This window comes from Aythya ferina, assembly GCF_964211825.1.
Source record: "Aythya ferina genome assembly, chromosome: 1".
Lineage (NCBI taxonomy): Eukaryota > Metazoa > Chordata > Aves > Anseriformes > Anatidae > Aythya > Aythya ferina.
The window spans coordinates 169,064,700-169,089,465 of record NC_140296.1 but is presented as its reverse complement, the minus strand read 5'-3'; the positions used below and the strand labels follow the sequence as shown (position 1 = coordinate 169,089,465).

The 24,766-nt window shown below is 40.3% G+C and overlaps 1 protein-coding gene across 7 annotated transcripts in view; it reads left to right on the top strand.

The window, feature by feature from the left end:
* The window catches only part of CNOT2 (CCR4-NOT transcription complex subunit 2), an 85,528-nt gene that overhangs the window by 32,181 nt on the left and 28,581 nt on the right, over positions 1-24,766 (top strand). For 2 of the 7 annotated variants that reach the window (XM_084491993.1, XM_084491987.1), the window contains 2 exons: positions 17,034-17,156; positions 17,678-17,725. In XM_084491993.1, coding sequence (XP_084348119.1) covers positions 17,046-17,156; positions 17,678-17,725 — 159 coding nt within the window. In that variant the 5' untranslated portion in view covers positions 17,034-17,045. Of the gene's footprint in view, positions 1-4,982; positions 5,273-5,515; positions 5,682-17,033; positions 17,157-17,677; positions 17,726-24,766 lie in introns of those variants that run through there. The other 5 variants (XM_084491990.1, XM_084491991.1, XM_084491988.1 and 2 more) reach the window with 4 other exon arrangements.

Sequence of the window (24,766 nt, the reverse complement as noted above, 5' to 3'; positions counted from 1 at the left end):
CTGCACTTCATACCCCAAAAGTAAAAAGCTTAAGCAGCTTCATTTCAATCTTTCGTCAATTAATTTGACTATAGACTTCACAAGAAGTCCAGAAAAATGAATGCTTAGGGGATACAGAGAGCTCTTTTAGAGTTCAGAGCCACAACGTACTAAAAATCTGTTGGATTAATTTGTTCCAAAGTAACCCATGAAGTAGAAGCTTTCAACTTAAAAGAAAATGTTCAGTCCTTCAGGTTTTTTTCTGCTTAACTAGGCCTATGTCCAAACCAGCTATCAAAGCATTTAATCTAAAATTTAGCAAATTTATCTCCTTAAAAAACAGAAAAACAAGCCACAGACCTTCAAGCCGTGTCTTTCTTCTCTGTATGTTCTTCGTGGCTTGCTGACAGATTCTGTTCCTTTAGGACTATTTTCTCTTAGCAGGCTTATTTTAGTACCTGCAGCACAAATTAGCTGGCACTGGTCAATATTTTGAGTTCTTCCAGTTGCAATTTTAGATTGAGGGTTTGTACTTTATTGAGAAGCGTGAAGGCTCACAGCTAAGATCTTTTAGGATCCTCTATAGGCTGTTGCTGCCCTTTTCCCATGCGGGGGCACTTGGACAGGTAAGGAAAAGGAGACGTGAGGGTGCTGCGGGGCAGTTTGTGCCCTGTGGAGTGAAAGCAGTGGCTGAAGCGAGAGCCACCAGCGGCTCCCCTCCTGCTCCTGTCCCAGAGATCCTCGTGCCAGCCACAGGTTGGACAGGACGTGTAGCAAACCCTGTGTGGATTTGTGTATCAGTATTTCACTGTAGCAGATCACGGTTATGCATTTGTTACCCGCCCAGCTGACTTGCTTATCACTTAACGGCTGATTTTGGAACACCCTGAGCAACATTCCTGTCCTCAGACAGCACTTCTGACTCTGAAGTTTACTGCTTTCGACCAACCATCAGTAACAAATCTGTTCTTCCTCCTTCTGCTTTCAAAGCTTTCATCAGGTATTCAGTTGAGTGAGTCATCTGGACTTTTCTTTGCAGTTGTTTAACAAAATTCTGACCGGTGCATTAGAAGCAGTGAGATCTGAAGTGTTGTTCCTTCCAGGAATCGCCGAATTTGGAGACAAAGAGTTTGCCTGCAACAGGATTTGCTTGAGAATTGTATAAATTCAGTTTCCAAGAAATTGTTCGTGACTTTTTTTTCTGCCTTTCACTTAAATGTGGGTGATCCAGCAATCTTGCTATTTTTTTCCCCTGTTAATAAGCTTTAGGCTTTGATGTAACATGTATATCCAGACAATATAAGGATTTTTTTTTTTTAGCTATTTTATTTTTACCCGTATACATTAAAAGTAGTGTTGTTTCTAAATTAGCTTTTTGAAGATAAACTCTGCGCAGCAAGAACAGAGCTAGAAAACCACTTTGTTTATGATCAGGTCTTGGCAGTTGTAAATCCTGCACAGTGCTTCTCAGTAGGCTGTTTATGTATGCTGCCTCCAGGAACATTTTCTGTTGTAGCAGTGAGCGTTTTGATGACTTCCTTTTCAAAAAGGGGGGAAGGGTTAAGAAAAGTGGCAAAGAATACACTTCATTAACTGTACAGTACCAAAGTGTGGCACCACAGAGATTCAGAAACAAAGTTTTAAAAATGATGACAGCAGCAAAGGGGATGAAAAGCAGAATGCTCCCGTATTTGTGAATGCTTTTTTGCCGCCTCTAGATCTTGGGATCTAATTATTGTACACTCCCTGTTGTTGAAAGGAGCTGTATTATGTGGGTGATGTTTTGTTTAATTTAAAAATAGTTACGTTACCAATTCATGTAACTTGTAAGTGCCTCCAGTTATCCAGCATATAGATTCCTGATGAAATATATCACCTTTTGTGTTTTTACTAGCCCGATGCTCGGAGGAGATATATTGTTGCCTTTGAAGTATTAATTTGGATTTTGAGTGCAAATCTTAATTTCTTTTTTGTATTTAATACATGGGTATATTGGATGGAGTTCTCTGGAATTATTTTACAGCCTGAGATGTGTCAAATAAATTACTCGTTCTCCACCCAGTTATCTTTCCTTAACAAGATTTAATGCTGGAGCTGTGTCTCTTTTTAAAAGCAAAACTTTTAAGATTCCTGCTTCAACAGTGCAGGGGGGGGGAAGGATTGGGTCATTTAAGAAGTAGAAATGTCTTCCAGGATTTGGCTGACCCTGAGAAGACTTGAAAGAATTTGGCATCAGATTCTAGTGTCATAATTTAAATTCTTGCATTTTCCCCCTTCTGCAATACTGGGAAAATGGGTTGAGACTAAAAATGATTTGAGTGCTTTGCTATTGCAACTCTAGATGAAAGTGTAATATTGCTGGCCAGGAATAAGGTTTGAATTTTATGAAACCAGATGTAGAAAAACTGAAAGTCAAGGGCTTGCTTTTGCAAACAGTTCACCGAAGACAAAACTTTCATTGTGAGCAAGACTATACATCCGAGTAGAAGGCCGAGTAGTCCTATTTTCAAGAAAGCATTTTTTTTTTCCTTTAATGAGAGCAGAATAGCAGAAAGTGCTTTATTGCTGCTGTTTTTACCATGCTGTTGAGGCACTGAACATTGCCATCTTGTCCTAGTGCTTGAAGTACGTGCGGCAGTGCTTGCAGAGACGCTGGGAGGAAGGTACGAGATGCAGGGGACATCCCATGTCTGGGACTTGGGCCAGGTCTAAGCAGCATTGGCAGCCTGAGCTCAGGCTGCCAATTTGGGGTAGCTCTGTTTTAAAATGTTGTGGCATCAAGTCTGTCACTCCAAAGGAGAATTGCTTGAGAATGAAAAATGACACGTTATTTCGGGTTTTGGTATTTTGAACGCTTCACAGTGCACGCCGAGCCAAAGTTTTACAGGATGGCAGTCTGACTGAAGTCCACCTGCTTAAATGAGGGAGCGCAACAGCTAATTAATTCATTTCTCGACAGCCTTAATGGTGAACAGAGTGATTGAATAGGTTTAAATTAAACACGTGGAAGATCAGTAAATGCATCTATCACGCCTTTCTACTCAACTACTTTCTTAATTTTACTTGGTGCTTGTATTTGGTTTGCCTTGTTAGGGATCTCACTGAGTCTGTAATTCTTCTCTCCCATCGTGGAATGGTATCCAACTCTGCAAATTCTTTCTGAAAAGCATTTAATGCTTTAAAAAAATAAAAAAATAAAAAAAAATCAGTGCACAACTGCAGTTCAGCAAGTTAAAGTGTAAAACAAGTCTACTACTTTTTCACTATCTTTAAAATAAATTCAGAAATTCTTTTAATTTTGAAGACTGCTTGTGTCCTTGTTCTTTAGATACGGTGTAAAAACATCGGAGTTGTTTTGTGATACTTTACTTTATGGCTGAACCCTGCACAGTTGTAATCACAACACAGCCTGGCTTTGTAGTCAGGAGGTTACAAGAAACAGGCCCTGGAATATTTTAAGAAACGTGCTTCCTAAAGCAACTTAATGCTTTCATTTAAAAATAAAATAAAATACCCCTATCCTTTGGTTAACTTTGCATTTTTGGGTTTCCCCTGAAAAGTCACAGACTCCCTGAGGTATATTTTAGGAGGACGTGCTAAAAAGGCATACATGCATTTAACTTTAACCTGCCTGTGCTCTTGGGAAACGTGCCTGCCTTTGCAGAGTGCGCTTTTATTGTGCGTGCGGTGTCTGGAGAAGGAGAGTCACTGAGAAGCAAGTATGCTGCCAGGAAGCTGTGGCAGCTCGTAAATATTTTTCCTTCAAAAATTCAATATATTAAACATTCTTAGTGTTTTGAATTTTCCAGTTGTATTTTAAGGTAAGACAAGATGTTTGATGTGTTCTGTGTGCAGAGTGATTTTCTCTGGCCAGAATATTCCGAGTTATTTCTCTGATGACCAGACCAAAAGAAACACTTTCCTAAAATTGAATATAAAATAAAAACAGTGGCATTACCTCTTTCTTGACAATGCTTCAAACAGGTGGTCTGCAGCTTACTTTAATGCTGTATGTGTGAATGTACTGCTAGATATACCTTAAAAATTAGCTGTGCTCTCTTTCAGTTGTCTTGTATATATTGTGATCCCTGAACTATGACAACGAAACTTTTTTTTTCCTGGCAAAAGCTAGAGTGATAATGGGCCTAGTTCTGAATTAGTGCATGTCAACAAACTCCATCCAACTAATAAAAGGAGAAAAAAAGCATTATTGCTGATACTCCACTAACCATGATCTACATCTTACTATATAGTACTATAACTGTAGGAAATATTTAGGGAGCTAGGACTTATGTCAAATACAATGCTTAAACTTGAAAGCTTTGGCTGTGTCCAGGAAGTAATAGGTAGGCAGTTACTGCTTTTTTTTTTAAGTTAGAAAGCAGATAAAAAGTCAAAAGTTCCTGTTCATTAATCTTTTATTCTTCTCCCACAGTAGAAGATATCGATGTTTCTGTGACATAATATATCTTAAGGATATGACCCAATTTTGAATTACTTTAAAGTCTGTTTTTTCCCTCTGTTTGTAAGCTTTACCTCTTTGATATATAATGCAAAAGTTTTTAAATAGTAAATGAACTAACAAAAGATAGTGGCCAGTGAGCAGTTAGACTACCTAATAATAGTTATTGTAAGATACATAACTTAATAAATCTTAATATATTACAGAAGCTGTAATATACTGGTTTAGAAAGCTTTGTTTTTGGCTTCAGCTGAGTAGGGTATGTAGAAACTGTTAAGAAATACTGCTGGAAGCGTATGACTTTACAGTAGTGACTGTACAGAGAAAGCTGGCAGATGAGATGATAGCTGCTTGGCTCAGATGTGATGCAAGAGACCACATCAGGATATTAAGAGAAAGGGGAAGAACATTTTCCCAGTGGCACGGAGCGGGTGCTTACTGACAAGCATATCAGTGCTGTCCTCCTAACCTCTGAGTCGCTTCTCAGCTCAGCTGTGGTATCAGCAACCATCTTCCCTTGGCTGTGAGCCACAGCTGACGTGAGTTTCCTCCTCGTCCCCTCTCCTCTCCACACTCCTCTGCCCTGCCAGTGCTGTTGCTGCTGGTCTCCTTCACTGTTTGTCCCCTGGATGCCTCCAACACTTCTGAGTGGTGTTTTTCTCTCTGCTCACCACCGACTTTCTCTTGGGAAAGTTTCTGATTTTGCAAATAGAAGAAATGTAGAAGTTTTTTTTGAAGCAGTGGGTTATAGTTCACATGTGAATTAAAGAGTTTTTAGTTGCACAGAACTAGCAAGGTGTTAGGCTGTCGGTACACAAACTTGTTTGTAAGGTGTGCAGCTTTTACTTGAGGTTATCTTATTTTAACCGTCTTACTATTTTAGAGGCTTAAGTGTGTGTTTGTGTGTGTGTGTGTATATATATATATTTAATTAGTTATAATGTCACCCTTGGCTGGTATGTAAATAAATGTAAATATGTTTAAAAGGGAGGTATAATGAAGCTGACATTAATTTGTGGAGTACCACACAGCTATCTGTTTTGAAGCACTGAAAAGTGGACTGCTTATTTGCAGTGAAGCTGGAAATCAAGTAGATATCTGTCTTCTGCATGGAAAAATGGCTTTTCTTGCCCTCAGTAAGTTGTAGTTGTAGACGGCCGGCTTCCAGGACATCGATGGACTCTTGTGAAGGGTATCGGCTGGTAACATACTGCTCAGAGTGGGCATAATACTGAAAAAGGTTAGCATCTTCTTTCGGTATAAAATTAGTGTTGCATATTAGTCCTGCAAGGCTTTCATTGCAGCTTTTTGAAGACTCAGTCTAATAAGGTGCAACGTAGAAACCTTTCAATGAAACCTTCATATCATTTCTGTAGTACTGGGAGCAGTTATCTGTGCTTCCCAAGTGGAACCTTAGTGAGAGCAATTGGCCAACTTGGACTGGGTTAGCACCTGGGTCGTTTTCTGGGTTAAGCTCTTAGACCATGTCTGCGTCATCTGAGTTGTCTGTTTGTAGAAAACGGTGTTGGCTGGCTAGAGTGACACTAAACTTCAGAGATGGTAAAGTGTTTGTGTTGGTACTGAAGCTGTAACTGTTAGAGAAGACATTTTAGCCTAGTGGGGTCTCTTTATGTTGAAGCAGACATCCAACCTAAGATGTTAGAATTCAGACCTAGCTTGCTGCATATCTCGCTGTTCCTTGACCTGCTTAATTCTAGTTACAGGAGTGCCTTTGTCCCTTGAGTTTTTTTTCTTCTTCATGCCCATATGCAGACCACGGAACACGTACTGGTTAAGTGTTTGTCCTGTTGCAGTGCATCCTGGCAGAGGAGGAATACAGTAACAAGAGAACTGTTACTATGGGTACTTCAGCAGTGGGCTGGCGTTTCCCTGTTGAAATATCCTGTTTTCAGTTGCTTATGCAAATTTCATTTTTTTTCATGCTGAAATGTCTTTGTTCCCAACACCTCCTTTGCCTCCTTGTCTTGCACCACCTCCCTCTTTGAGTTTTCAGCTGATATTACATAAATTATTGTATAAGTAGTTCTAACACTAATTTCATTTCATGAGAAAGCAGTGTGCCATGTCAGCCAGGTGGCCAAACTGCATCTTGGGATGCTTTAACAACAGCAGAGCTAGTCAGAAGGGGTGACTCTTCTGCTGTGTTTAGCGTTGATGTGGTCTTACCTTGAATGCTGTGTGCCCTCCTGGGCTCCAGAATATAAAAAGGATGTTAAGGTGCTTGAAATCATCCAGAGGAGGATGACAAAGCAGGACTGGCAGCCCTGAGGAGGGCAAGCAGGGAGTGAGGTGCCGGCTTCTGCTCCCCGGGACACGTGGGGATGGCCCAGAGCTGCACCGGGGGGGCTTCAGACAACATATAAGGAAAATTTCTTTAATGTGAGGGTGGCCAAACACTGGAACAGGCTTCCTAACAGGGTGGTTGATGCCCTGTGCCTGCCAGTGTTCAAGGGGCGTTTGGACAGTGCCCTCAGTCACAGAGTGGTCCGGGTTGGAAGGGACCTGTGCAGATCATCTGGCCCAACCCAGGGGAGCACCTAAAGCACATTGTGCAGAACAGCATCCAGGTGGGTTTTGAATATGTCCAGAGAAGAAGACTCCACAACCTCCCAGAGCAACCTGTGCCAGTGCTCTGTCACCCCCACAGTAAAGAAGTGCCCCCTCATATCCAGTCAGAACCTCCTATGGTTCAGGTTGTGCCCTTTGCTTCAGTAATGCGCTTTAACTTTTGGCTAGGCCCTGTGCGGTCAGACGGTTGGACCGGATGATCTCTGAAGGTCCCTTCCAACTCAACTTGTCTATTCGTAGTTTTTTTTTGTCACAATAACCTTTTATTGTTTCCATGAGAAATGCATAGAATCTGTCGCAGTTCCAGCAGGCCTTTGAGAAGAGCAATTTGCATGTGCTTGGTGTGATTATTTTTTTTAAGGGGTTCATTTCTCCAATTATTTGAATTATGTATGCTCCACTTTTCTGTGTAAGAAATGGTTATTTTCTAAAAGTTTGCTGTTCTTGGCTGTTAAGCAAAACGAATGGGAGCATGTTGTGATTAGAAGAGAGCAGACTGAGGGCAGGTAGTGGTTGAGATGGCATGTTTTGGAAGGAAAGCTCTGAGACAGGGAAGGAGAGACAAATTCCAGACTGAAGTGTAAGAGTAGACTGAAATACGCTGCTGAAGCGATGCTGTGAAAGTGTGTCTGGGTACAGCACTTGGATATTGCAATTCCTAACAGGAGAGAAGTACTATTGAGAACTTACTGGTTGTTTGTCTCCTTAGAATTGGGCTTAAGGACATATGTGGGGCAAGACCACACATTTAACAATTTTATTTTGTTCATCTAGCTGCAGGTGTCCCATGGATAAATTAAGCTGAGATCCTGCAGTTAAGGCTCAGAATACTTAAGGCCTGTTTTAACACCTTACTGCTGGCATTTTTCAATTCTTGATTATATGTTTTGTTTTTGGTTGACAGCAAAATGAATATAAATCAGCAGCGTGCCCTGGCAGCCGGGAGGCCAACCGCACCCTGGGGTGCATCAGGCCCAGCACTGCCAGCCGGGCGAGGGAAGGGATTGTCCCGCTCTGCTCTGCACTGGGCGGCCTCACCTCCAGCACCGTGTGCGGTTTGGGTTCCACAGTATAAGAAGTGCATAAAAATATTAGAGAGTGTCCAAAGGAGTGCAACAAAGATGGTGTGGGGTCTAGAGGGGAAGATGTGTGAGGAGCAGCTGAGGCCCCTTGGTTTGCTCAGCCCCGAGCAGAGCAGGCTGAGGGGAGGCCTCATGGCGGCCTGCAGCTCCCTCACGAGGGGAGCGGAGGGGCAGGCGCTGAGCTCTGCTCTCTGGGGACAGCGACAGGACCCGAGGGGACGACATGGAGCTGGGACAGGGGAGGGTCAGGCTGGGGGTTAGGGAAAGGGTCTGCACCCAGAGGGTGCTCGGGCACTGGGACGGGATGCTTTTCAATGTCATCTTCCTTATGCAAAAAGCAATTCCCCCCACCCCAAATAAACAACGCCAAACTTGTGTCCATTTAGTGACAGAATGAACTGGTGTGTGATTCCTGATGCAGGTTAAATAGTTGACTCTCAAGAGCTAACATTTTGGGTTTTTTTCTTCAGTGTATTCTAGCAGTTGACAAATGAGTAAGGTTAAGTCAAGAACTTGCTCTGCAGTAGCCAAAAAGACAGGAACTGTGAGTCATCTGAGGAAGGTAAATATTATCCCAGGTTTGCACATTAAGAGCAGCGACTCTGCTACCCACACCTGTCTGAGTTCTTTGGAGCTTGGTGGGCTGAATGGTGCACAGCCAGGAAGGCTGAGGTCACAGGGAGGCTGTCACAGGGTTGTCACTCATTTAGGTAGCCTAGTACTACCCACATTTAGATAAAGGCTACATTTTTTTACTTCAGTGTTGTGTTTCCCCCATCTCCTCCTTAGGGAGCAGGAGTTACAGTATACTTGCCTTGACACCATGGGATGCTCATGGCTGAATACAGTGTTGCAGGTATTTTATGAATATCTGTGCCTACTCTGCTCCTTTCCAAGCTGAGAGGATGTGAACAAGCTCTAAAGTAAAGGTGCTTCAGCTACCATGGCAAGTGTAGCTGGGAGCATCTTAGGACTGAAACTGAACTAGCTTGAAGCACCTCAAGGTTTAAAGCTTGGTAAGAGAGAAACTAGTGGATTTTATTATTATTATTATTATTTTTTTTTTTTTTTTTTAATCAGAATTATGAATACAGAAACTGCACTTTTATCTATTAGCTCTGAGTATTGTAATGTTTCAGAAAATGCTGTATTCCAGCTTATTTGAGGACTGGAGGAAAGGATAGGATTTAGTTATTTCTAAAGAATGTACTGCAGTAGCTTATTTCTTAATCCTTTAAAGTTGGGCGTTACTATTATGTATGCCCTATTAAGGAACTCTTTAGGGTACATCTGAGGGGATCTAGAACTTCCAAATGGGTGAAGTACCTTTTTCTGCCTTTTTTTTTTTTTTTTTTTTTAATAGAAAGTCAAGCTCAGGCAGAAAACTTGAGATAGAATTCAAAGAGATAAACTTGTTGAATTGGAGGATATCTTTAATCTCTTATGAAAAGCTAATTTCTGAAATACAGCAAAAGTTGCGTCTACAGCAAAATACTGTAAAGCACTAATGCAGTCCATGTGACAAAATGAAATGTTTAATTGTGAAATCAATTTTTAGTCAAAGCTGCAAGCAGTTCTTAATCAGTGCATTTCTGAATTACATAGTGGGACAAATTTAAGGTTATTGAACACAAAAAAGGGTGAAATGTCTTCCAATGAGATCTTTTCTTATGGCTGGAGTTTAAATACCAGTAGAAAGAAACTCACATAACAAGCTTTTAGGGGCTAGAAGTGCCTCTGTAGAAGTACAGTCATTATGAGAATATTTGAAGCAAATGTGATTATCTTTCCAGAACTCAGGTGATGCTATGATTTTGCACCGTTTTATGACCTCAGTAATTTTTCTTGGCATTTTGATTAGCACAGTTTTTTATTGTCCCTACAAAAAAAAAGTGATTGTTCCTGGTCTGGCTAGGCTGAAAGACTCAGGTGACCTGTAAACTGAAACTGAGGTATAGATCTTTAAAATTATTTTTATTTGCAAATTCAGCAGCTGAATTTCTCCTTTTTAAGGCTGACTCAATTCTATATTAAAAAATAACCATTTTTCATGGACACATTTACTGTAATAGTTTTCTAGAACTTCAAATTTATGTATCAGTTCCTTTTTTTTTGTGTGTTTTGTTTTTGGGGGGTTGTTTTCCCTTGACAACATAGGTACTTCAGAAGCGTGTTTGTTTTCTGAAGTTAATTTTGCTTAAGTTTGGTTTCCTAGTATATCTGATTTCAGATGATATGGTATTCCCAGAAAAAAAAAAGTAAATGTGATACACACAGTGCATATTTAAAAGCTGATAGCTTTCTTGATGGGCCATCAACTGAAAGCACACTTTAAAAGTTGGGAAAACAAAACAAAACAAAACACAACAATATTAGCTCAATTTATAAATAAATAAAATTCTGTGAGAGTTATGTAAGTAGGTAACAGTATGCTGGTATGTAATTTTTTAAATTTTTTAAAAAAGGTTCTTGCTGTTTTTCCTCTGCATGCATACCTAAAATAATACTGAAGTTGACTTCTATCCCCCAGCATATAGGATACTTAAGTTACTGGCACAATTGTCACTTCCTTCTAAACTATCATTTTTATGGCAATGCATTTAAGTTGAAGGGCATTTCGCAGTCCAGTGTATAGTACTTCTGGCTTAATGTTGTACAATGCTACGTTAAATCCAGCCTAGGGCCAATCTCAGTCTTAAATGAACTGTACATACTCCAAAGGACTGGAAGCATCGGAAGAGAGGAAGTGGGTAAACATACTCATATTTTATACAGTCTGTTGAAGATGGTATATTGGTTTAGTTTTTTCTTGTTGCTGGCTGAGTAACACCAGGTTTATAATATCAGACAAGTAACCACTGTCCCCCATTGATTGACAAAATCCTTAAAATGTTTCTTCAGCAGATGATCCAGCTGCAAATTCTGCAGTGTGTGTGTCGGTGCATGGGTGTATGTCCAGTTAGTCAGAACTTAGAATCATGACTAAAGTTGGAAAAGCCCTCCAGGATCTTGTGGTCCAACCATCCCTGTACCACCATCAGCCACTAAACCATGTCCCTAAGCACCAGGTGTAGCCTTTCCTCGAACACCCCCAGGGATGGTGACTCCACTACCTCCCTGGGCAGCCCGTCCCAGTGCCAACTTGTGACTTCATTGCCATGTCTACAGAGGGACACGCTCCTGCTTCTGCTTGGGTCACTTTGCTAAATAAGGTAGAATGAGTTTGGCAGCTTCTGGCTTTCTCTCTGTGGCTGATCCAGATGGAGTGCTAGTTCATTTGCTCTTCTTTTGCTGGCTATCTTTCACATCTTTGAAATGTCTCTTCTATCTTTGGATTCTGTTGAATGGCTTGTCCAAGGAGTATTTCCTGGCCTGCGCCTTCTTTTTGTGAGTACACCTCATCGATCAGATCCATAAAAAGCATCCACACAGCTCAGGGAACAGTCATAGCCCCAGCCACATTTTGGCTTCTTGCATCTTCCAAATCCTGTGCCAGTGATGAGAGGGAGCAGAACCCGCTCCCAGAACGGACACGGTGTCAACGCTGTTAGGAAACCAAGTGGGGCTTCCTATGATCTAAATTTTCAAGTTTAGCTTTAGTAATTTTGATGATGATGATTTCATTTTAACGAGGGATGGTTTCTGTTGTTTTTCCTGCAATGTTTTTTTTTTCGGGAGAGTTTGAAAACGTTAATTTCATAGTAGTTAAGCATGGTTAAAGGTTTGAAGCAGTTAGCTTGTAGGTCTTTGTCAGGGGAATGTCTGTGGCTTTGCTGTGGCTTGTTTGATGTCAGTGACTTTTGCACTTAACTGACACAGTTTGCATACAGCACAGATTCACAGCTTTAATGTAGCTTTTGAAAGCTTTACTGTTCTCCCTAAACACTTGGAAAACTAGCTTTTAGATGTCTGTTCTTGGGAATGCAAGTGGAGGATAGCTTGAAATCGTAACTAAATGTCCTTTATCTCTCTCATGCTCTTGAGTTGCTGCATAGAAGTCACTGTGTATATGCCATCTGGCATATGGTTTCCTTTCTGAAAGGAAGAACCATGCAGTGTTTGAAGGAGACAGGTTGTATCTTGAAGTACTTGGAGACTTAAGGCAGCCTGTAAATGAAAGTTAAAAGATGATAAAAGCTGTGATGAAGATGGACAAAAGCCATGTCTTACTATTGCATGCTTACAGTGAGCACAAATCTGTGCTAGTACTAAGTTCATCAAGGAAAAAAACATTAACAGCAACACCAAAAAGTAATGCAAACAAACAATAAATAAAAGTAATACAAACAAAAAGTGAAATGTTTCTTTTTCCATGTTTATGCCAAGTTGATAGTACAGAGCTGTTATCTGAAGGGTAACCATGGTGTAAGCACTGAGTAAGCTCTGGTAGAGGTTATAAGTCACCTTGGAGAACTGGAGTGGCCGGGATTGTGAAATTAAATGAGGGAATGAAGTGTTTCAACTTCAAGTTTTGTTTTTCTTCCATACTGAAAATGAAAAGTTTTTTTTTTTCTTAATTTGTACTCATGTACATTTTTTTTAATAGCTATAACATATCCCACTAAAGGGTTGGGGTTTGAGGTTGCTCTTGCATGAGGCAAGCTGGCAGTTCATATTCTATTGTAGTACAGTTCCACTTTGTGCCAGATTGGAATAATCTTTGACACTGAGAAGTAGGTTCATAAATGATAGCAGCTTTTCCTATAAATAACACTTATACTGTCTTGCAAAAATACCAACTGGTGGAATTCCAAATTCCATGTTTTGACTTAAGTTGCAGATCAGTTTCGTGGTTACCAGTGTGTGACTTGTGAGTTGACACCTGCATTTCACTGAAAGGCTCATTGAGGCTTTCTTTTGTAGCTACTTCAGATACGCAGGTACGTTACCTTACATAAAAACACTGAATTTAACAGGAAACAAAAATTGAGTAAACTACTGACTTGGCTTCCGAAGAGCTAAACGGCAATATCAGAAGCCCCAGGCTGGAGGGTGGTGGAAGCTGCCAAACATCGCACAGAGACTGTAACTTGCAATTGCTCCCTGGCATGATGGTAGTGTGCGTGCTGACAATGCTCTCCCTAGGCATTTGAGGAGCAGCACAGGCTGCCCAAACTCCTAAAATGGTTTATTTTTAAAATCCGTATTATCTTAAAGTTCTCAGTTCTTATAAAGATAATGAGGAGTTTAATCAGTTGTAACTCAATGATCAATTTTCCTGCTCTGTGCAAAATTAAAAATATTCATTCTCCAGGGGGATTTTATAGTATCCTCTTAGTTCTGACTTTCCTGTGTCAATGTTGGGAGCGAGCTGTCCTTGGGCACTACCTATAGTAACACAGCGAAGCAGCAGTGTAATTAGTTTTCGTATTTCAGAATGATAATACATTTGCTTCAAGCTGCTAAAGTAATGCCATATGCAATCATAGCACTGTTTTAAAAATGATTGTAAAGAAGATCTTTTTGCAGCTTAAGGAAAAGTTCTTAGTAATTTTTCCGTAGACAAATTCTGTGCCAGTGATGTAGTTGAAGTTATTGCTAACAAACAAGTTTTCGTGTGTGCTGAAATACGCTACACTACAGTGTTTCTTGAAATCTGATTTTATTTTTATTTTTTTTAATTCTGTACACTGTCAGAACACTGATTCTCAGCCACGAGCATCCCGTGTGTTAGGTGCTGATCTGAAGGGTGAAGGTCAACGACAGCAGCCGCCTTCTCATGAGATGCTTTTAGGTCACACCTAATGGTTAGTGGTAGGAAATGGTCAACAGGAGTATTTAAAGGTCTTGTCGGGTGTGGGTCTGTGTTTGGGTTGGTTAGCATTGACTTGAAGCTACGAATGATATAGTGGAGGACAAACTGATGGCAGTGTACTGCTTTCTAGTGAGTGGTTGCTCTGCTTGTCTGTTCTGTGCGATGGAGGACTGGTTCACAGAGTAGAATAGTAGTCTTGTTGCAAGATTGTAAGAGAGATGTTCATGAAATTCAGCCGAGTAGACGGGAGTTCTTTACTTAATAAAAATGCCATGCAGCTGGAGTACCACTTCGGTAAGGTGGTGTTGGCATAAGTGTGAGTGTACGTGTGTGTGTGTGTGGAGGAATGACTGCTGCCTCTCACCTCATCCTTCTGGAGCCTGGGTAGGTACCAACACTGACATCACTGTTACTTTCAAAATGATCTAAAACGTGTTTTAAGGTGCTGTGTGAACTTTGCTGGTGTTTATTCTGCAGCTGATTGGATGCTGATCTATTGATCCGTAATAAAAAGAAGCGGTGGTCTTGGTACACGAGGCTTCTGGTGGCTTCTTGTCAGCAAAAAGAAGCAGCCAAGTTCCAGCTGGGCTGGAGCAGTGCTGCAGGAGCCTTTTCTCAGTATCTGCAGGCACCCTCGGAGCATGAGGGATTAAGGAAGGAGAGGTGCAAACCCAGTTTGCTGCTGGGGGGCAGCTGGACGGGCTGTTAGCCCTCGCCTACGAGGAAGCCCCAGGTAAGCGAGGTGCCACGTCCCAGGAACAGTAGGGGCAGCTCAAGGCCCATGCACAGTCACTGCACCTGGCAGCCTCAAACAACACGATCGCTTACAAAAAGGCCACAGTGAAGATGTGTTGATACCCCCAAAAAACGTAGGGGTCTTACCCGGTTTGTGAAGGACTCAAGAGCAGCTGGCTGCAGCGCGGTTCCTTCGGGCTGGCCCTCTCCCCTCAGATGCATCCTGATAACTTTGCTCTGCTCTCTGCGATTTGTCAGGGTGCCGGGGTTAGTAGAAACAGGGGTTGCCAATAAAACCAGCAGTATTTAATCTATCTATCTTTTAAAAGCTTTCTTCTCTTAATAACCGTGCATGCGGAAGACTCCATATTAATATCAGTGTGTTCCATCAGTCTTCTGGGCAGAATCTTGATTAGTTTTTGGGCCACTTTCTTACACAGTTATCAGCATGGAGCATAATCTTTCAGACATTTTTAATTTGGGGCAGAGTGCTGCAGTATCTCCCAGCTTTTCAATGTGTAGACTTCATCTGCTGGCGTTACCAGCTTTCTCGTAGCAGCTTTAAGCATGTTTTGAGACTCCAAGCTCTCTGACCTTATCCCACTGACTTAGAAATCTTTACAGTGTGTGTGTACCTTAGGGTGTATGCCTCAGTGACTTGCTTTCAGTCACAAGTTTTAAAATACTATCACAAAAATATAAGTAATTTTTTTATGATGATGATGAAAGGGTGTATTACAAGACAAGGCTACTTGGAAAAAAAGAGTCTTCTCTTATCCCAGGTATTGTAAAGAGTACTGAAAAATTCTCAGGGACTTGTGCGAACCCGCATTTTTACCTTTCCAAAAGCTGTAGTTGGCTGATAAGCTGGGCTTCTCATCATTGCTAGGGGACAGCTTCACCAAAACATTTCATTATCGTTTGCACAGTGGTGAGAGCCAGCTACTCTTCTCTCCGCACTTTACTCAGGCAGAGCAAAGGACAAGATAATCCCCTTAGCCTGTTAAATGCTCCATTCCAGCTGGTAGGTGATAATTGCATTGTAAGGGGATTAGCATAGTGGGATATGCTTATAGTGTAATGAAAGCTCCCCTATAAGTGTGAAAGTCAGCTGGATACATTCAGGCAGTTTGGGACTTCACGTTTGTGTTTTATGGTGTTGACAAAAATGTGCAAGAAGGAGAAGATGCATCTGGAGAAGATGCACAGTGCCTCTACTTGCCTTTACGTGTCTTTAATAGATTATATATATTTTTGCAGGCATCAGTAGTCTAAATAACTGAAAATCTCGTGTAGGAATAGTGGAGTAGGCTGCTGTTTAGCTGAGCAATTTGGAGGATTTCTGCGATCACAGCCATATTGCACGCATCCGACGTGTTCGCTCCACGCTTACTCAGAAGTGCAGTGACTCTGAAATCGCGGGGACGAGTTGTTAATAGTGTAGGAGCACTCGTGTTATCAAACACTGCCTAGAAATCTGAGTCAGTGAAATTTGAATAAGCCACGCTCTGCGAGGAGTGGCGGAGGAAATTTGTGGCAGTAGGGATAAGAGGATTTTGAGCTGAAAGTAACTCCTGGCGCAGCTGACCAGAAAAATGTTTTGAAATTCGGTCAGTGTCAAGCATGAGCCCGAGGTAGTGCAAAAGGAGGCTTTTAAGGTCTTGTGTTTTTGAAGTTTAGCCGATGCTGTCAGTAGTGGTAGTGAATCTTATGGCTCAGAGCATTTCGTAAGCTAACTGCAATTTGCCTTCCTTATCTCACAAGATGTTAAAGATCCGCAGGAAGGTGCACAGCAGTCCGTGTTTGATTGCCTCCTGCTCGTTGCACTCCCTCCCGTCTTCTGTACCCTACAAGAAACTGGGCCAGCCACACAGTGCTGGCCAGTATGTGTTGTCTGGGTGTTTTGAACATCTGCACGGTGCTCTTAGTGTTTTGTAGCCAGGCAGATTAGCAATCTGACAGCAGTGCATGTTTTTACATAAATAAAAAGTCAGGTGCATAAATATGCACTGTTATGTAGCAGATCCTGTAGCGACATTGTATGACCTTACTGTGGGATGAAATTTTCTCATGAATTATGGCTCTGTGAACAGCTGCCTGCTTGCTGTTTCTTCAGTTTCAAGTTCCTGACTTAGCAGCTGTGTGTGTGTGCCTCTGGGAGTAAGGGCAAAATAACATTAGTGTATTTTTTTATGGATGGATGCAGTAATTTTGCCAATCTTGATGTCACTGTTAAGTGTGGTTAAGCTCAACTCGCTCTTACTTCATCATAGATCTGACGGCGGGGTCAAATAGAAAGGTTTTGTTGTTTTTTTTGTCCTCTACAAAGCTGTGATGTTGAGACATGGCAGTTAAAATGTGTAATATTCAAGTACATAGCAAACCAAACCATATGTAACATAGAATCTTTTTTTTTTTTCTTATTCTTTAGGTGACAAACAGCATGTTTGGTGCTTCAAGGAAGAAGTTTGTAGAGGGGGTTGATGGTGACTACCATGATGAAAACATGTACTACAGCCAATCATCGATGTTCCCACATCGGTCAGAAAAAGATGTAAGTCGAATAAGATTGTTTTTCACCTTTCAACAGCGAGGTAGTTTAAAGCACGTGAAATGGCTCTCCAGAAATTCATATGGTTTAATAGCAAACTGATCATAATCCTGATAGACCTTCACCTGTGTAAATTTCATAAACGACCTATAGAAAATATTTAGGTTACTGGGTGTGCAAAAAATGCTTAAATGAAGCTTTCCAATTCTGTTTCACAAGTTATTCTGATGAGTTTGAGGAACTTCAGGTGAGTTAGCAAATGACTGACACACATAGGAAAGATTTGCACCTTTACCTAAAGGTGCAACGAGTACTCTCAGAAACCATAGATGCTATTGCTCCAAAGTGATTCTCAGATATTAAATCCCCACTTCTAGATTTAATACATTTAGGGAGAAATCATTGAGATATGGTAAGAAAGGTAAAGTGAGACACCATGCCGCACAGTCTACACGGTGAAAGCTGATGCTTGGCACGCTGTTGACATGGTGAATGAGTGTTTTAGTTGCCTACTCTTTCTGTAGGCAATGTTGCAGAAGTGGATCTTAGGATGGGACTTCAAGAGAAGGAAGGTGGGTGTTCCAGTCACCAGGAAAGAGAAATCCTGAAAGCTTGTGGGAGAAGTGGACAAAATGGGGCATAGAAGCTGCTGTAGTTGGCAGAGAAGAGTGATGGCGTACCAAAAGAAAATGGAAAAGTGATTTTTGTAAAAGCTTTTCAAAGTTTCATTTCAAAATCATTGTTAAGGGATTTTTTTTTTTCTGTGTAGCTTCACTATTGATCATTACAACTTTGAGTTTATGCTTATGAAATCTTAAAATATGACATGCTATTGTAACAACTTCTTAAAAAGTTGATCAAAATAAATATGTGGCGGTGATATTGAGACTCTCTGGTACACCTTTGATCACTTATGTACAGCTTAAATGTATTTTATGTATTACTTGTTTTGGTGTCTCATATGGCTCATAACAGTTGAGAACATCTGCAAAGGTGGTTGTCTTTTCTTGATACTGTCCCACCAATTTTGCAGCTTTGAAAACTTTTTCTAACCAAAGTTAATTACCCTTTTAAATACTTTTTCACCTGGAGTTTTATGTAAGATGGTGTTCTGTGTATGAAGGCACAATAAACATATTGATTGTGTTGTTATTTGGATAACACTTACTACTGACAGACAAAAATAAGTTTTCTCAGAATTTTCAATGAGTAAACTAATAAAGGATCATGTTCAGAACCTAGATCCAGAGTTATGAACACCTGGTGGGAAAACCTTCCAACATTCTGGATCTTGAAACATTTGTCAGTCTTTCTGATTTGACACATTGAAATAGAGTATATTAAAATGTGGGGGGAAAAAACTTAGAGGAAATTTTGGGCAAATAAGTCAATGATCACTTTTTATATTCAGAAACTGCAACTGGCAATAAAATGACTAAAACTTAGCACACACAATCTGTTTGCAACAGTAATAGAAAAAATTGTCTTTTTGTAGTAGAGTTGTCTAAACATTATGCAGTTTTATGCAATTTAAATTATTCCATGTCCATGTCTTTTAATCTTCAGTTTCTTGCGTGTCTTTACTCAGAGCAGGTAAAGCTTTATATAATGTACTACAGGTTTTAGATACAAGTGTGTAGAAAATGGGTTTGAAATAGTTTGTTTTTTTTTTTTCTCCAGTGTATCATTTATACATACAAATCCCTGATCAATACATGCTTCATGTATCCTGTGGGGCTCTTCAACCTGAAAGAGCAGCTCTGAGGGAAGCTCACTGCATGTGGCCTCCTTAAATACTGCTCTTTGGGAAAGGCTAAACCTTGGTTGGAATTTGCCAGTGCACTAAAGTGAGTAGGTGGTGGTCTTTTTAACTTGGTATGACTTTATTGAGGTGATGAATTCAGACACGGTAAAAGTTCCCAATTTCCAAGAGGTTGTTACTGAGTTACACGTGTGCATTCAAAGCAGAGGAACATACTGAAACCTTCCTCAAATTTGGAGTAGAATAAGGATGGTTGGACCAGATGATCTTGGAGGTCTTTTCCAACCTTAATGATTCTGTGACTTGAGTATTGTGTGAAGTTTTGGGTGAAGGGTATAAGATGGACATAAAACTACTAGAGGTTGTCCAAAGGAGGGCTGCAAAGATGGTGAAGAAGGGTCTAGAGGACAAGATGTATGAGGAGCAGCTGAGGCCCCTTGGTTTGCTCAGCCCAGAGCAGAGCTGATTTTTCACTTTACTTTTGACGTCAGAGTTTTTTCTTGTGAAGTGGCATTGCCTTCAGGTTGAGTACAGTGATGCCTTGCACACAATTTTACAGGGTTGGGAGTTTTTTTATGTATTAAAACAAGGTTGAAAGAACTCCTTTAGTTAGAGATCTTTATTTATTTTTTTTTTTTTTCAAATTGTGCTAGGAAATAGTTCTTCACTTGCTAGGATAGAAAAAACACTAGGAGACTGTCTGAAAAAGATGTGAAAAAAAACATTTTATGCCTTTTAATGAACTCTTTTTATGGCACTTACTGATTTGGTATTCTTGTGACTAGTTGCTTTGGCTAGTTCAATTTTTAAAAGAATTTTCTTTACCTGAAGGTAAAGTGAACTAAGTAAAGGCTTCTAAACTCATCTTAAATTTTGAAGGCTTCTGCCAAGTGGCAACAAGTAGCAGCAAATAGTTTAGCAGATATTTTTGCTTCAGAGCCTTATTCTAGCTAAAAAATGAAAAGCTTTCCCCTAATTTGCCTTTTTTTCACTAGGGAATACTGTTCTAGACAGTCGGGATTTATATGCCATTTGAAATGGGAAAGTTGCATGTTGCTTATCTACACAATTGCTTCTAAAATCATATGGGTGCTGCAAGGGTCTATTGTTTTGAGAACAAAAGAGCAGTTCCTTAGATTTTATTCAAGCTATCTAACACTTCCTCTTTACTAAAAAAGCGACTTTTATGGGTGGCTTTGCCATGAGTCATCGCAGCCTTGCTGTGATAAGTAGGCAAGTGGAACACAGCGTAGCCCTGAATGCTCATTCTTTGAATTCTGCTGCACTTAGTATGAGATAACTGGGTCAAAAATACAAGAAATGGCATATTTTATTGGACTTGTATAAAACAAAACAGTTTAAGACTTGGAGTGAAGCAAACGTGGTACTGTAGCTTGAATTGCTAAGAAGGGGCATGCTGTGCCCACAAAATAATCACCCAGCTTATTTGTGGCTGGTGTCGCAAAGCTAATTGAGCTGGCTCTGTACTCAGTAAGATCATTTTAAGGACAGGGTTCCGTGTATTTTTATTTGGATAGAGAGAGAATGACAGAAATTGGTCATTCAAAGATTTCATATACTTTTGAACTAATGTCCTCAAACAAAGGGAAAAATGACAACAAACTTGGGACCCATTCGATGTGAATTTCTTTGATTTCTCATGCATGAGAATGCAAGGCATTGCCCCTGCAGGGTTTGACCAGTCTGTCCAATCCATTGAGGATGCCTAATATAAGAAGAGGGCAGCATTTTGCCCTGGAAAGTCTGGCAGCTCAGGGACTTGTGAAAAAGAAGGGGCAGCTTACCTGCAAAGACCTGTGGTAGACTTATCTTCCATTGATCCGACCATTCGCATTTGAAGCAATTTTATCAACCACCTCTTCCTGGGGTAGGGAGTGCTGAAACTAAAATATGCTTTATGTCAAGAAGTATCTTCTTTTGTTCTTAATTGCAGGTACAAGTCTGATTGTGCACAGTCCTGCCTTTTAATGAAGGTCTGCACAAACTGTGAGAAAAGTTAGATTTTTTGCAGCGAATGCTTTTCCTTGTTTCTTCTCCCAGTGCTTTCTTGTTCATTTTTTCTCCTAGTTGCTCAACAGATGATAAAGGGCTCATAGCAGTATAGTAATAATTCTGATTTGCACTTCCAATGGGAAAGTTTGCAGAGCTCATTCCCTTGTGTAAAAAATAATAAAAAATAAAAATAAAAAATCAATATTTTAACTGATTTGGGGCTTTCTCAGTTGAGACCTGATGTTCTTTTGCAGCGCAGTTCTTTCAAAATGTGGCTTCTTGTGAAAACAAATATATTTTAACAACTGGAGCAAGTAACATCAAGCCTGCAGATTAGATTTGGCTCATGGCAAGTATTAATATGGCTCCGTGACACCACTTTCCTGAATTTTCCTGAAGTAGAAAGCCCTCTGATTTGGATCCTGAGCTAGGTGAAATGGATTATTGATTCTGGGAACCTGCTTTCCAGAGGGTTCTGTCCTCCTTGCATAGCAGAAGCACATTCACCATGGATTAAATTCAGGTGTTCCTCTCTCATGAGACAATTGCAGACCCAGTGGCATGAAGGGAGGTGTTGGTATTGTTGTTTTGTAGTGGAGAGGATAATATTACAAAGGGGTGGTCAGAAGATTTTTGTCAAAGCTATTTCCTGCAAACTTTACTTTAAAGTAACTTTACTTTAAAGTAACTTGCAGAACCTTTACATAACTTACTGTGTTGTCAGAAACACAGCCTTAGAAATATGTGGTACTTTTACCATAGGTGAAAGCACTGAAACAAGATTAAGGTTACCATGGAGATTGAGATCCAGAATCTTGCTAGATTTGGGAAACTAAATGTGGAAGGGTTTATCACTCTTCAGGAGACATCTTTGGTTTAGGGTTGCTGAGCACCACCACACGTTGTTCTAGCTTGACTCTGGACTTTTTCATGCAATTCTTGAGGATTTTGAGGAATCCTGTGGTGTCTTTTTTTTCCAAAGGCATCTTGCTTGGCATTCGCCTTAGTCATTGCATGAGAATTTGTTAGCTTAGTCAGTCGTAATTCAACTTCAGATGCTGCACTTGGAGTTGTTGTGTTTAAAAATTCCCATGCAATCCCCTTGTATCAGAAGGAGCAGTCGAAGCGCTGAAGCTAATGCTGACGGGTTTAATTGAGCTGGTTTATGTGAAGATAACTTTCATATTTGGAATAGCTTTGATCCGTTTGTGGACAAAAGAAAAAGAAAGGCTTGTTTTAGGAGAAAATAAAGTAATGTCTTCTATTATAAATGGAAAATGAGTATTTTTATATGCGTTATATTGCATGTAAATGTACTCGTAGATTTGACTGAATAGGGGGTTCATTTGCCTTGCTTTGTGAGATATATTCCTTGAAGTGTGAGATGCAAAGCAATGGGCTTGCATTTTACCTTCCTGAAGAGTGATTGACATGCCTGGCATCTTTTAGTGGGTGCATAATGTATTTTAACAAAACACATTGTGAACAGATTAAAGGTGCAATGCCTTAACTTGAAAACAGTTGGGATGGTTTCCATGGGATGAGATAGAAGAAACTCCCTCAACTTGTTGTTAGTTTTAATGCAGTGCACCTTTTCAGAATCCATCATCATTCTGCTTACAGCTTGCATTTTTGTTTTAACTTCATATGACATAACTTAAGTTATGGCCTATGAAGGAAGTATCAAAAGTTCAAAGTGCAAAACCCCCTTTTTCCGTTTCACCTGTAAGTTAGTATTTGGTTGGGGTTATCAAACCAAACAATATATGATAAGGTAATTTAGTTAAGAAAATAGATTTACATATCCTGACTGTTTGCAAGTAGCATACATCCAAATTAGTTTGTTTCACATCACTTACGTTACAATCTGAAATTGTCACAAAGAAATTAATTTCACTGTTGATGATTGTAGCATTACTTCTATACTGTTGAGTTCGCATTTAATTCTTTACTACACTGTGGTAGGTAGTATTGTTTCTGTGCTTTATCTAAAAGTTACATTTTATTTTATCTTCACTTAAATCAAAGATATAAGATAGGTTTCACATGTCAGCATCAGCATTTGAAGTGGTTCCTTGGACCGGATTACGTCCATGCATAAAATCACATCTCTTCTGAAAGGAAAAAGTTCTGGTCCCTTACACAAAGATTCATCTCACGGAACAGATTGCATTGTAATTATTGGTGTTTGATATTCTCAGTGTGTGGGGGGTGGTGCTGGTGGTTTTCTTTTTTTGTGTGGTTGGTTTTAGCTTTTAGTATGCAACTGGATATTTGATTAGAATAAAATACTTGCTTGTTGTCCTAGTTCTTAATGGCTTACGACATTTTTTGTAGCAGCTTTCAACAAGTTTTTAGTAACCTCTTGGCTCATTAATGCACTGCAACATCGGACTGAATGTCTTACACAGAGAAAATTTGTTTTAAAACTTTTACCTTCATAGCCGCGTTAACCTCTGTCATTAACAATTAATGACAATTAATAATGTCATTGTCACTCAAAGGCAATATCCTGCCTTTAAGACCTTCAGATACAGCTGCCAACGAGAGAAAACTTCCAGCTGAGCGTAATGCAGAAGGTGGTGCTTACCGCGCGTTCCTCACTCCGTGTGCTGCCCAAGCACTGCCAGAGACAGGAGGCCACAACCTTAAATGATGAAATCTGGAAGGCTGAATACAATTTCATGTATTTTTTTTTTTGCTATTGTATTTGTTTTTATATTTCACAAGTAATGGATATCAGTAAAATTTTCACTTATGAATAATTCCCTCCAGTTACCAGGCTCTCAAAGTTTGCTCATTGTTCTCTGATTTTCAGGTTTATAAATATTTTTTTGCAACGTGTGAATTTTGTGAACACTATTAAAAAACGGCTTCCAATATAGAGGAGGACTGATAATTCTAAATATTAAAGTGGAAGAGCATGTAAAATCACATTTTTATCGGTTATTTGTTGGGTTGGGTAGGTTTTTTTTGGGGCATCACTGTAACGCTTTCTCCTTTTGAGGCTGTGGGTCAGCTGTTTTATTATTAAACAGCGCAGCACAGATGGCAGATACCAGAAATAAAGTAGTGCAAATACAAAATTATGCTGATGCTTGCACCTGTGAGAAAGCCATCATTTATCAAGCCAGATATTACTCACACACTTCTTTGCTTCTTCTAACGTGTTTTTGCTTTTAGGAACTGCATTTCTAGAGTCAGGTTGAGGTCGGCTATGTGTTAAAGTGGCTTCGGGCTGTAACTGCATAACGCAGTGCCCTTTGCAGGAGCGTTGCTCTACTGAAGGTTTCTTTGTGCCACGGCAGGTATGGTGACAGCCAGCTGTCCCTGCGGTGGGGTGGCAGGCTACGGGGAGGAGGCAGGATGCTGCGGCACAGGAGGGAGGTGGAAAGAAACCCCATAAGCACTGCTGGTGCTGCTGAGCCTCCTCCTGCCCTGCTTCCCAACATGTAGGGGAAAGCCCGTTGCAATAGCTTGGTTAGTTGTATCATCCTAAGGTGGAAGAGAAGCAATAATGCCAAAGTTTGAGGAGTGGTGGTTATCTGTATGTGTGCAGCAAAAGCTGACGGTGTCAGGAGCTTGTTGGGTGCCTACTGCTGGGATATGCTGCTCATTGGTGTGATTTCAGTAATTTGGGTAGGATTCCTTGTTTTCCCAAAGGTCGTTGCAGGTATAATTTTGAGCACTGTTCCTAAAATACGGACAGAATTCAGTAAAGTTCAAAAGCCTCTCTTGCACTTGGTAAGATCTTTAGTGACCCTAAGGGTTAGACTGCTTCAGCTTTGGTAAGGTTGTGGTGCCTTTTGGTTGTTATAGACCAAATGAAATTCACGAG